The 12,910-nt window shown below is 43.3% G+C and overlaps 1 protein-coding gene across 1 annotated transcript in view; it reads left to right on the top strand.

Moving 5' to 3' along the window:
• LOC143940548 (high choriolytic enzyme 1-like) overlaps nucleotides 1-12,910 on the top strand; it is a 51,786-nt gene that overhangs the window by 12,926 nt on the left and 25,950 nt on the right. Inside the window, exons 5-7 of the mRNA XM_077462037.1 lie at nucleotides 2,726-2,843; nucleotides 6,701-6,879; nucleotides 8,214-8,301. Of these exons, the coding sequence (XP_077318163.1) occupies nucleotides 2,726-2,843; nucleotides 6,701-6,879; nucleotides 8,214-8,301 (385 nt within the window). The remainder of the gene's footprint in view (nucleotides 1-2,725; nucleotides 2,844-6,700; nucleotides 6,880-8,213; nucleotides 8,302-12,910) is intronic.

Below are 12,910 nucleotides of genomic sequence, written 5' to 3'. Positions count from 1 at the left end.
ATGTTTAGAGCCTGAAAGTCTGCTGCTCTTCTAGGCAGAGTCACACACACAAACAAACGTTATAGCTAAGGCTCTGATGAAGAGGGTACTCCCTTGTAATGCCTAATGCCGCGTACACACCACCGGACTTTCCGGCAGAGGACGGTCTTGACAGTCTTCCCGACGGACTTTCGGCAGAGGTCCTACGGACTTTCCGAACGAACAGACTTGGCCACACATGAACGGACTAAGTCAGTTCATTTTGAATGTGATGATGTATTTGGTCTGTCGGACTAGCACACAGACGAATGGTTTTCCCGATTTTTAGTCCGTCGGAATTAAGTCCGTCGGATAGATTTGAAACATATTCTATTTCTAGGTCCGTCTGATTTTTTTTTTTTCCGAAAAATTATTGGACTATACCACACACAATCGGATTGTCCAATGGACTGATCCCGTCGGACCTAGTCTGCCGGAAAGTCCGGTCGTGTGTACGTGGCATAAGCCGTTTGCGATACCATCTGGTTCCTCCTAATACCCAATCCAGGTTTCAGGTGACTAGAAGACACAGTTCCGAATTCTTGGAGCAATGTTATGCCTCTTTTTAATGTTTGTTTGTGAGCATGACTCTTAATTCTACTATTTAAATAAAATGTATCTTTTGGTAATGCGCAAGGTCAATGCCCCCCCCCGTTTTTCTATATATTTCAGCTCTAAGGACACCCATTGTTCTGAGGAGGGCAGCAAGATCTTTGACTTTCCATATTTTATCCAAAGGGTTGGCTCCACCACCCTCATATGGACTACGCTCCTGAGCACATGAGGTGTTTTGTGTTGTTTGGCTCTTCTAGGCAGCCCAGCTAAAATTCTACCTGCATTTATCAAGATCCCAGCAGTGGCAGAGCTGAGGGTCTGTTCTGCTAAGAATCTCTAAAGCTAAGTGAAGGATTTTAGAGGTTCCAGGTTCCAGTTCACTGGAGAAATGTCTGGCTGATATTGGAAGGCACATCCAAATATTCAGGGACATTGTGAGTACAGAGCTGAGTGTAGGATCCTGGTGACTGTTGCATCTGCTATACCTTGGGCATCCAAACTAGTGCTTGGCCTGGGACTTTTCTGATGCCCAAGTTATTCAGTTATACATTTCAAAATGAGGCAAACCCTAGACTGTTCATTGAACCAGAAGAGTGATTTTTGCTGTGTGCCTGGCTGCTGTTGCACTAATCTGGGAAAGAATCTACAGCAATAGATCAATGGAAAAAAAGATCACCAACAACAACTTGAAAACTGCCTCAAATCAATAGAGGACTGGATGACCACTAACTCCCTCCAGCTGAACGAATCAAAGACAGAGCTTCTTATCTTACACCCAAATCATAAGCCCGTAACCAAAACCTCCTGGTCTCCACCAACCGTCTTTGGGCAGACTATCTCCCCAAAGACCAAAGCGAAGAGTCTCAGGGTTATTTTAGATGCACAAATGTCAATGGATGTGCAAATAGGATCTGTAGTCAGTGGATCTCACCATCTGCTGCGCATGCTTCGCAGACTCATCCCTTTTATCCCAAAGAATGACAAAGCAGTGGTAGCTGGAACAATCATTATTTCACGACTGGACTACGCAAATTCGCTTTACATAGGATTACCACAATATCAACTTGCGCGATTACAACTGATCCAAAACACGGCGGGAATGCTGATAACAGGAAAAAAACCCTGGGAATCCATCTCTCCTTCGCTGAGGAGCTTACATTGGCTAACCGTAAAAAATCGGATCACGTTCAAGACCCTCACCCACAAATGCGTGCATAGAGAGGCTCCGCAATACCTAATGGAGAAAATAAATCATTACACACCAAACCGCAGTCTTCGATCAGCCAACAAAAACCTCCTCCTCGTGCCCAAAGCCTGGTATAAATCCAAGGAGGATCGGAGATTCTTTGTCCAAGGGCCTCGGCTATGGAATGCTCTACCAATCAACATCCGCCAGGAAGAAAATCACCTGGCTTTTAGGAAAAAACTCAAGACCTTCCTCTTTTAGCAGATGATCAAAGCTCGCCACAGCGCCTAGAGGCGATTCAGTTCGCATTGTGCGCTATACAAGTATTTCATTCATTCATTCATTCACATCAGTAGGCCATTTCGGGGGTAAGCGTTACACATACGTGGAATTTTGTTTCATTTTCTAATCATTAGTGTGGACAAATCGACGCTCATTTTCAACCACAGTGAAAATTCAAAGGAGCAGGATGGAAATTTTTTCTCACATGAATGACTATCAGTGAATGTGGCTATCATTTGGGAAAGTTCATTCACTTATGTTAAAAGCAAAAGTTTTTGGAAAACCTTTGACTTGACAATTTGTCAAGTCATCGAATGTGCTGATGAGAATCTACCAGAGTCTGGACAGAGGTCTAACTCTAATTTATTCAAAGTTAAGAAAATAAATTTGGATTTTACATACACTTTAATTAGTGAGAGTGACTTTATACCTTTAGGAGATTAGGACAGTGGAGATTAGGAGATAATAAAGGGCAGAGCTCGCCAAATTGAGAAAAAGGCTGCAGATAATAACAAATTACTTTTTTGACAGTAATTATTCTTGAATCTTATAGCTTTGTTTAATTAATACCATATATATATATTAGATTGCGGTACTTCTAGTGCATACTATAGGCTAGACTTTTCTAAAGCTACAAACAAATTTAAAACCTAGATTTAGTGTATATTTTTGTTTTCCTTCTAGCATCCACTGATTCTGCAATCATCTATTCCGCCATTCAGGAGTATACCTCTCTAACCTGCATTCGGTTTGTGGAGCGTAAAACAGAGACTGATTACATCCAGATCCAATCAGTAGATGGGTAAGTGTGTAGTATATGCTGTACGGAGTAACTACCAATCACATTGTTCCATTACGGAGTTTATCAAGAGTGAATTTTGTCTGTGGCACACAACATTTTGCATTGGTGGACGTTAGCAGGCTTTTACCCCCCACCCTACAATAATAAACACCTTTACAGTGATGGCCCTGGCTGTCTTTTTTGCCTCCCTAACCATTGATGTTCAGTACAAGCCTTAAGCCTGGTACATACTAAAAAAGTTTTTTTTCCGTTCAACCCAGGTCGGACAGGTCGGAGTCGGTGTACTAATAATCCAATGTTAGTACAGCAATCTCCCCTGCTCTTCTATTGTGTTCTGACAAGGAGGCTGACTGCAGTACACACGGACCGAATGTCAGCCAGTTTCTATTGAACCGGCCAATGCCACCCGACATTCGGCCTGTGTGTACTAGGCATAAAGCTGCTCATGAAGTAATCCATTTTGTTCATTCAGTCAGCCGGCTGAGTGAAAAAAATGAATGAAATCACCCATCTACACAAGTGAGATAGATAAAGGAATTCTCCCTGGTTGGTGGAGGCCTTTTACGCCCCCTAATTAAATCCCAATTTACTGCACATTGGTGGTCCATGGAAGCCTTATATGCCCACTACTACTTGTTAAAGCCCTCTTTACATTGGTGGTCCATGGAAGCCTTATATGCCCACTAGTCTAAGCCCTCTTTACATTGGTGGTCCATGGAAGCCTTACATGCCCACTAGTCTAAGCCCTCTTTACATTGGTGGTCCGTGGAAGCCTTATATGCCCACTAGTCTAAGCCCTCTTTACATTGGTGGTCCATGGAAGCCTTATATGCCCACTAGTCTAAGCCCTCTTTACATTGGTGGTCCATGGAAGCCTTACATGCCCACTAGTCTAAGCCCTCTTTATATTGGTGGTCCGTGGAAGCCTTATATGCCCACTATTCTAAGCCCTCTTTACATTGGTGGTCCGTGGAAGCCTTATATGCCCACTAGTCTAAGTCCTCTTTACATTGCTGGTCAGTGGAAGCCTTATATGCTCCCTAGTTAAAGCCCTGGTTACAATCTAAAGCCAACTGATCCACTACAACACAATTGTATACACAATTTGGCAATGATTTTGACCAATTGGAGAACTATTTTGTGTAACTCAGAGTTAGTTCATGATGATGACTTTTTTTACTATTTTAGCATTTAAAATAAGATGTTGTAAAAAAAAAGCATAGTGCACGCTATAATTTGCATTATTTTTGCAGTGTTCACCTACAAGAAATTTTGATGTCACATATGCAGGCTTGCTCTTGTTAATTGTTTGTCATATTAACTATAGAGATTTTTGTGTCAGCCATTAGAGGGCACTCTCAGTGGCTCAGTGAAAGTTCATTGTCCTTAAAGACCGCTCACCGCATATACTGTGGCAGGGTGGCTCTACTGCACGAAACATAGTTACACTATGTCGTTTCATGCAATAGATAGTGTAGGCGGGCTGAAGGCATGCGTATTCACCTGCTGCACAGAGGAGGAGCTGATGCCTGCTGGCCACCAGTGATTGCTTCAGAGAGAGGCAGAACGGGGATCTGCCTATGTAAACAAGGCAGATCCCTGTTTTGGCAGGAGACAACATAGATATCTGCTGTTTCTAGTGATTAGGAACAGTGATCTGCGTTGTTCCTGTCAGCACTTCCCCTACACAGTAACAAAGCACCAACAGGGACCACATTTAACCCCTCGATTGCCCCTGATGTTAACCCCTTCCCTGCCAGTGTCATTTACACAGTAATCAGTGCACTTTTTTAGCACTGATCACTGTATTGGTGTCGCTGGTCCCCGAAAAGTGTCACTTAGGGTCAGATTTGTCCGCCGCAATGCGGCAGTCCTGACTTATCACCGCCATTACTAGTAAAAAAAAAAATGTAAGGTCCATAAATCTATCCTGTATTTTGTAGACGCTATATGTTTTGCGCTAACTAATCAATATATGCTTATTGCGATTTTTTTTTAAAATTTTTGGGGGGGATATGTATCACAGCTGAAAGAAAAATATATATGTCTAAATAAAAAAATTGTTGGGTGGTAATGAGGTCAGGACTCGAGGCAATAAACAAGAGATGTTGGTGCCCAGTTCTAGTGATGACCCTGTAACTACACCGCTGGGCACACAACGGTTGTGCAATATTGCTCATTCTCACAATCCGAGGCTCAGTTGACTAATAAACATTTATTTCCAGTGGGGCTGATGTCTTATCCTAACAGTTTTTAACCACTTCAGCCCCGGAGGGATTTACCCCCTTAATGACCAGGCCATTTTTTGCGATATGGCACTGTGTTATTTTAACTGACAATTTCACGGGCATGCACCGCTGTACCCAAATAAAATGAATGTCCTTTTTTTCCCATGAATAGAGCTTTCTTTTGGTGGTATTAGACCGACAATAAAAAAAAAGAAAAAAAAAAAAGAAAAACAATATTTTTTTTTTTTACTTTTTGCTATAATAAATATCCCCCAAAAAATTTTGAAAAAAAAAACAACAAATTTCTTCCTCAGTTTAGACTGATATATATTCTTCTACATATTTTTGGTTAAACAAAATTGCAAAATGCGTATATTGATTGGTTTGTGCAAGTTATAGCGTCTACAAAATAGGGGATATATTTATGGCATTTATATTATTCTATTTTTTTTTTTTTTACTAGTAATGGTGGTGATCTGAGATTTTTTGTGGGACTGCGACATTGCGGTGGACAGATCAGACACTTTTGACACTTTTTTGGGACCAGTGACATTTATACAGCGATCATAGCTAAAAATAGCCACTGATTACTGCATGAAGGTCATTGGCAGGGAAGAGGTTAACACTAGGGGGAGATCAAGGGGTTAAATGTGTGTCCTAGGGAGTGTTTCTAACTGTGGAGGGGATGTGACTGCCTGGAGGAGGAGACAGATCGCTCTTCATAATCAGTATGAACAGCATATCTGTCCCCTCTGTCCTGACAGAACGGAGATCTGTCTGTTTACATTGACAGATCTCTGTTTTGTCTCTCTCAGAAGCATTTGCGGGGTGCCCTGCGGACATCGCGGCCGCCGGTCACGCGCATTGGCTCCACCATCGTGCTGGCCCCCTAGAGCTCTTAAAGCAGCCGACGTACAGCTATGGCGATTCGCCTAGGGGAGTCAACCTGCCGCAGTATAACTGTGGCTGGTCCTTAGCTGCTCAAAAAATCCTGACCCCTGCACTCTGTGTACTATGTACTTATGACCCCTGCACTCTGTGTACTATGTACTTATGACCCCTACACTCTGTGCCATGCCTTCCTGACCCTTGTACTCAGTACCTTACACACTCTTGACCCCTGCAGCCTGCGAGTTACATACTCTTGGCCAACACCAGAGTAGGCTAAGCTTTATGTAAACATACCCCTTTAAGACCCTCCCACTCTTTGGCTCCGTGTTGCTTCTTTTTCCAACAGTCTGTGACCAATTGTTTCAGGGCATGTTCGGATGCTAGAAGGCGTGATTTTTTGAGTTCGGCTACAAAGGGATGCGGGTTTGTGGGTGTGGTTGGTCAGTAGGGTGTTCTTGGATTTAATTTTGAAAATTTAGTAACCTATTAATAATCACTCCCAGGAAGCACACAGAACATTCCTCCTATTTCTCACCTTTAGATGGAGGAAATGTATAAAATAATCTCAGGACTGATAGTAAATTTACTCATAACCCTCTGAACCGATTCTCCCTGCACCAATTCTTATACTCTGCCTCCTCTCTGTTGCTTTTCCGTGATGTGATTTTCTTTTTAGATTTTTTTTCCATGTGTAGCTACCAGAATGACAGACCACTCATGATACAAGTGCCTCCTCAGATGTTGGTCCTACCTGGGGAGAATCGGAGGATCCCAAGTCCTCTCACTATTGAACCCCGGCTGTGTGTTGAAAGGGATTGTACAGCATGAGCTCAACCATGTCCTGGGCTTTGTCCACGAGCACACCAGGAGTGACCGGGATAGCTACGTCTACATCGAATGGGCAAACATTCCAGATGGTAAATTCCAACCTACCTTATAATGATGTCATGCTGACCTGATGTTTTCCTGGACTTGTTCTGTCATGTTGAAGACATTTCACTATTCATCCTAGAGGGGACACAGACAGCAATAAAAACACCATTGACTTAGGCACTGGATTAGACTCAACATTAATCTGTGGGGCAAAATGGCTCTGGTGAGGCAGCTCCTAGCACAAGCAGGGTATCCCTTAGCTAGGGAATCCAAAGGATTGATCCCATGAAGACGCACTTCGATGGAGACCAACTGGTATTGGAATGACTGGCAATCTCAGCCCCCCTGGTGTTTCACTCCGCCCCTCAGAGTTTACATATACTGCGGCAGGGTGGTCCGTCTGCGCAAAATCACGTACCTATACGTGATTTTGTGCACGTGGAGTAGGGGGCACGCGCCGCTCCCACTGTGATTGGACACAGCGGGAGCTAATGAGCAGGTCCGGTGGCCGCCGTGACCCACTGATCACTCACAGAAATTTATAATGTCCTTCTCTTCCCTCACTAACTTACATTCCAAGGAAACCAGAGTTAGTCATCTTCATAGACAAGTGGCGATGGTTGTAGCCAGGGCTACAGAGAATAGGTGCAGGAACTCAACCATGCCCGCCACACACATATATCTGCCAAATGGCATCAAATAGTAGCTCTTCCCTCTGCATACAACCCCCTCCCTCCACTGCCCTTATTTTCTTCCCCGTCTTTAAAAGCTCCACCATCTGTCATATGTCTTACCTTTGTTGCAATATTAAGTTGAAACACCTATCCAGCTGTAGTACCTCCCAGCATACTATACTATACTACAGTCACTTGCAAGGGAGATCATGCAGTAGGAGCATCAACAACTGGTCACCGGGGAAAAAATGGAGACCACAGAGGGTGCAGCCCAGCACACACCCTCTCCTGCCCATGACTGCACTGAACCCTGGGCACCTGAGCTAAGCTACCACTTGTAAACGCAGAAGCTGGACTTCAGTGATAGTGGTGAGTAGGGAGCAGAAGACCTGAACCAGAGGTGGTGGAACTGAGTTCCCCCTAGTTCCTGCTGAAAAAAAGCTCTGGTTGTAGCTAACAGCTTTGGTGGAGGGATTCTGCATGGAAGATCCCTGCGAGGTATAGAAAGATGTTGAGTGATTCAATTTGTCCACATCTACATGAAGGAGAAAATGTAGGTTAGACAGGAATTTGAACACTGGTATATATATATATTATTTAAATCACAGCATGCAGTATAATAAATGAATAGTATTGCATTCAGCTCTTGAATGGAAAAAGCAGTAATGATACTAAACATACTTTCTGTACATTACACCATACAGTATACAAAAGCAACTTTGAGATGACCCAACCAGCTACCAATAACGTGGGCCTGCCATATGATTATACTTCTGTGATGCACTATGGGAGGTAAGTCACAGTCACCAGTTACACCTTCTGTACTACCCTTCATCATGCAGCTCTCCAGCAATGTTGGGACAGGGGTTTGACCTTGTAGTTTGGAGATCCCTGTGCCAGAGCGATCAGTAAATACTAGCACATGCGCATTGTTACAACAGAGCATGTGCAATAGATAATCTGCAAGAACAATGAGTAAATACTGGTGCATGAGCGTTATCAGAGGGGAGCAAAGGATGAATATCAGTGCAATAGCATTGCCAGAGTGGTGCTTTCACAATAGACAATCTGAACAGCAACGAGTGAATCCTACTGCATGAGCATTGTCAGAGCGGAGCATGCACAATAGTCCATAGCTCCCAACTGTCCCTGATTTGGAGGGGCTGTCCCTGATTTGGAGCAATGTCCCTCTGTCCCTCATTGCCCCTCATTTGTCCTTCATTTTGGTCTGATCTATATAGTTGTATATAAAATGCACTTTTTATCAATCAAAAGGTGTTTTCCAGTGCTAAACCTTTCATCTGATTTCTAAATTGCTGAATTTGTAAATTACAAAAGCCAATATAAAGGAATAGTAGTGGTTAAAAAAACCACTTGTTGGTTTAACCAATCTTGTTTTTTTTGTACAAATCTCCTTTAAGGGGGCGTGGCAAGGGGTGTGTCCTATGCCTGCATACTTTTGCTGATAGGTGTCCCCCATTCCCATCTCAAAAAGTTGGGAGGTATGTATTTCTCCTGTTTACCATTATCATCAAAATTGAAAGTCATAGAAATCCCTACATTTTGGATTGTCTCCAGACTAATAATAGAGGGGACACTAGTTCTGGAACAGTTGAGAGCTATGGCATTAGAGAGACTGAATCTTCCCAACGGAGCTGCAGACAGCAATAAAAGCTGACAGGGGTTTTAATCCCTCTCCACTCTATCCAAAACGAAAAAAAATGTTGCATTTAAATATGCTTTATGTAACACTGATATAAACTAGCATACTTAGGAAGGGATTTCGCCTGGATAGACACTTTAATAAATATGGCCCTAAGTCAGGGCTTGACAAATTTGCTGTAAATCTAGGAGCCAGCTAAAAAAGTCAGGAGGCAGTTTTTTCTTTAAACTAATGAGGCTTACGGGCAGAACATGTAACATGTTCCCGAAGGAGAACTTATTATTAAAATTTTTCAAAGACGTTTTTAAGTTTTTTGCACACATTTAAAAAATAATTTTTGACCTGAAGGTTACATAAAACCCCCAAACATGATATATTTTCTGAAAGCAGACACCCTAGAGAATAAAATAGTGGTAGTTCCTATTTATGTCACGCGATATTACCGAAAAGGTCTAAGAAACACAACATTTCAGTAAAAAAAAAGAAACATTAAAAGTAAATTTTAGGGTGCACAAAAATGCAATAAATTACACAATCTTTTGAAAAAATAACAAGATTATATCGATACCCAATACGTGTGTGACTGGAAAAAGGAAGAGTAAATATTTTCCTATAAAAATTGCTGCTGTGCGTTCTTTGCAGTGCTGCTCACAAAACGAAAAGCTTAGGCATTTGGTTTCATGATCCCTGTCAAAGTGGAGAGTGCTAACCCTTTCACACTGGGTCATTTAGCGGGCACTACAGCACTAAAAATAGCGCCTGCAAACCGACCTGAAATAGCCGCTGCCATGTCTCCAGTGAGAAAGCCCCGAGGGTTTTCAGGGCTTTCACACTGGAGCAGTGTGCTGGCAGGACGATAAAAAAAGTCCTGCTGACAGCATCTTTGGAACGGTGAAGGAGTGGTGTGTATACCACTTCTGCCCATTGAAATCAATGGGGCAGCGCGGCTATACCGCCAGCAAAGCGCTGCTGCAGCAGCGTTTTGCGGTGGTTTTAACCCTTTCTCGGCCACTAGCAGGGGGGTAAATCCCCTCGCTAGCGGGCGATGACCACCGCTAAAACGGCGCTAAAATTAACGCCATTTTACCGCTGACACCGCTCCCGCCACAGTGTGAAAGGGGTGATAGAGTTCCCACTGGCTGCTCCACCCTTCCAGCAGAAATCATGTGACCTAATGCCTAAGCTTTAGATCACATGACCATAGCCCGAGAGAACCTGGAGCAGGGTTTTATTGAGGAAAGTCAAGTAAGTCAGCTCTTCTGTAACTCTGTGTCCACCTCAGCCATACTTATAGCTTGACATTATCATTGAGTTTAGAAGGCTCTATTTTGACCTCTACTATATTCGCTTTAACCAGTTGTGGACCGCCCAGCAGATTCACTGTGGCAGGGCGGCCGCTCTGTGCCAGATCACATACCTAGTACGTGACTAACACTTCTGGGTCTGGTCGGGCGCACACCTGCTGTGATTTGACATAGCGGGAGCCCACAGTGGCGGATACCCTGGACTCAATGTCCGCTAGCACCCATCCATTACACAGGGCACAGGCAGAACAACAATCTGCCCATGTAAACAAGGCAGACTGTCATTCTATCAGAAGGGAAGGCATTGATCCTGTGTTAAACAGGAACACGGATCTTTGCCTTCCCCTAGTCAAAGCACCTTCCCCACAGTAAGTAAGCACAACCTAGGCACACAGTTAACCTTTTCATCGCTCCTGATGTTAACCCCTTCTCAGCCAGTGTCATTAGTACAGTGACAGTGCATATTTTTTAGGACTGATCAGTGTATTAGTGTCACTGGTCCCCAAAAAGTGTCAAAAGTGTAAGTTAATTTTCTGAGTTGTCTGCCACAATATAGCAGTCCCACTATAAGTCGGTGATCGCCGCCATTACTAGTAAAAAAATATAATAAAAAAAAAATATATCCCCTATTTTGTAGACGCTATTACTTTTGCGCAAACCAATTGTACGCTTATTAGGATTTTTTTACCAAAAATATGTAGCAGAATACATATTAGTCTACACTGATGAAGAAATTTGATTTTTTACACTTTTTTACTGAATATGTTTAATCGCAGAAAGCAAAACAATTTTTTTTTTTTTCAAAAGTGTTTATAGTGCAAAAAATAAAAATTACATAGGTGATCAAATACCACCAAAAGAAAGCTCTATTTGTAGGGAAAAAAGGACATTAATTTTATTTGGGTAAAGCGTCGCATGACCGCACAATTGTCAGTTAACCACTTGCCGACCAGCGCACGCCGATGTACGTCGACAGAATGGCACGGGCAGGCAAATGGGACGTACATGTACGTCCCTTTAAATTTGCCGCCCTGCCATCGGTAGCACGCCGGCGGCAGCGCGCTCCCACGCTGGTCGGACCCCCGTGAGTCCGGTCGTGAGACCCGCGGACTCGATCGCCGCGGGCATACCCGCGATCATCTCACGGAGCGGCCAAATGAAGAAATGCAGTTGTAAACAGCATTTCTCCATTCTGCCTAGCAACTAGTGACGCTGTCCATGTGATTGGAGCAGAGATCAGTGTTCACTAAATGAAAGCCCAACCCCCCCACAGTTAGTAACACACCCCTAGGAACACTTAACCCCTACACTGCCACCCACTGGTTAACCCCTTCACTGCCAGTGTCATTTACACAGGAATCACTGCATTTATATAGCAGTGATTACTGTATAAATGACAATGGTCCCAAAAATGTGTCAAAAATGTCCGATGTGTCCGCCACAATGTCGCAGTCACAATAAAAATCGCTGATCGCCGCCATTACTAGTAAAAAAATAAAAATAAAAAATTATTAATAAAAATGCCATAAAACTATCCCTATTTTGTAAACGCTATAACTTTTGCGCAAAGAAATCAATAATCGCTTATTGCGATTTTTTTTACCAAAAATATGTAGAAGAATACGTATCGGCCTAAACTGAGGGAAAAAAATGTTTTTTTTATATATTTTTGGGGGATATTTATTATAACAAAAAGTAAAAAATAATGCGTTTTTTTCAAAATTGTTGCTCTATTTTTGTTTATAGCGCAAAAAATAAAAACCGCAGGGGTGATCAAATACCACCAAAAGAAAGCTCTATTTGTGGGAAAAAAAGGACGTCAATTTTGTTTGGGAGCCATGTCGCATGACCGCGCAATTGTCAGTTAAAGTGACGCAGTGCCGAATCGCAAAAAGTGGTCTGGTCTTTGACCAGCAAATTGGTCCGGTCTGAAAGTGGTTAACCACTTCCCACCCGGCCAATGCATATATACGGCCGGGTGGGAGCCGTCTACTCCTGATAGGACATTCAGGAACGTCATTCAGGAGTAGCGGGATCGCGCGCGCGCGCAGCGGCGCGATCCCGATGTGCTCGTGTCACCCGGACACGGCACATCTCAGATCGGCAGGAGGGCTCTGTGATTGGCCCTCCTGATCACATGACGGCCGTGTCCAATCACGGCCGTCATGTGATGTAAACAAACAGCCGGTTGCTAGGCAATCGGCTCTCCTCTCCTCACACGGAAGTCACCGCTGAGGAGAGGAGAGCAGAACGCTGCAGCCGGCTGATGATCAGTGAGTATGGGCTGCTTTTTACAGCTTTTTACTCACTGATCATCAGTGTAGTGTAAACACACAACACACCACACAGTACAAACACAGTCCCCACATATGTCCCCAAAACACACATGTCCCCAAAACATACATGTCCCCAAATAATAAAAACATGTCCCCCA

The sequence above is a fragment of the Lithobates pipiens genome, unplaced genomic scaffold (genome assembly GCF_037356315.1).
Source record: "Lithobates pipiens isolate NorthernLeopardFrog02 unplaced genomic scaffold, aLitPip1_a1.2 Scaffold_10, whole genome shotgun sequence".
Classification (NCBI taxonomy): domain Eukaryota; kingdom Metazoa; phylum Chordata; class Amphibia; order Anura; family Ranidae; genus Lithobates; species Lithobates pipiens.
Note: the sequence above shows the minus strand (reverse complement) of the source record. Positions and strands in the feature narration are given on the sequence as shown.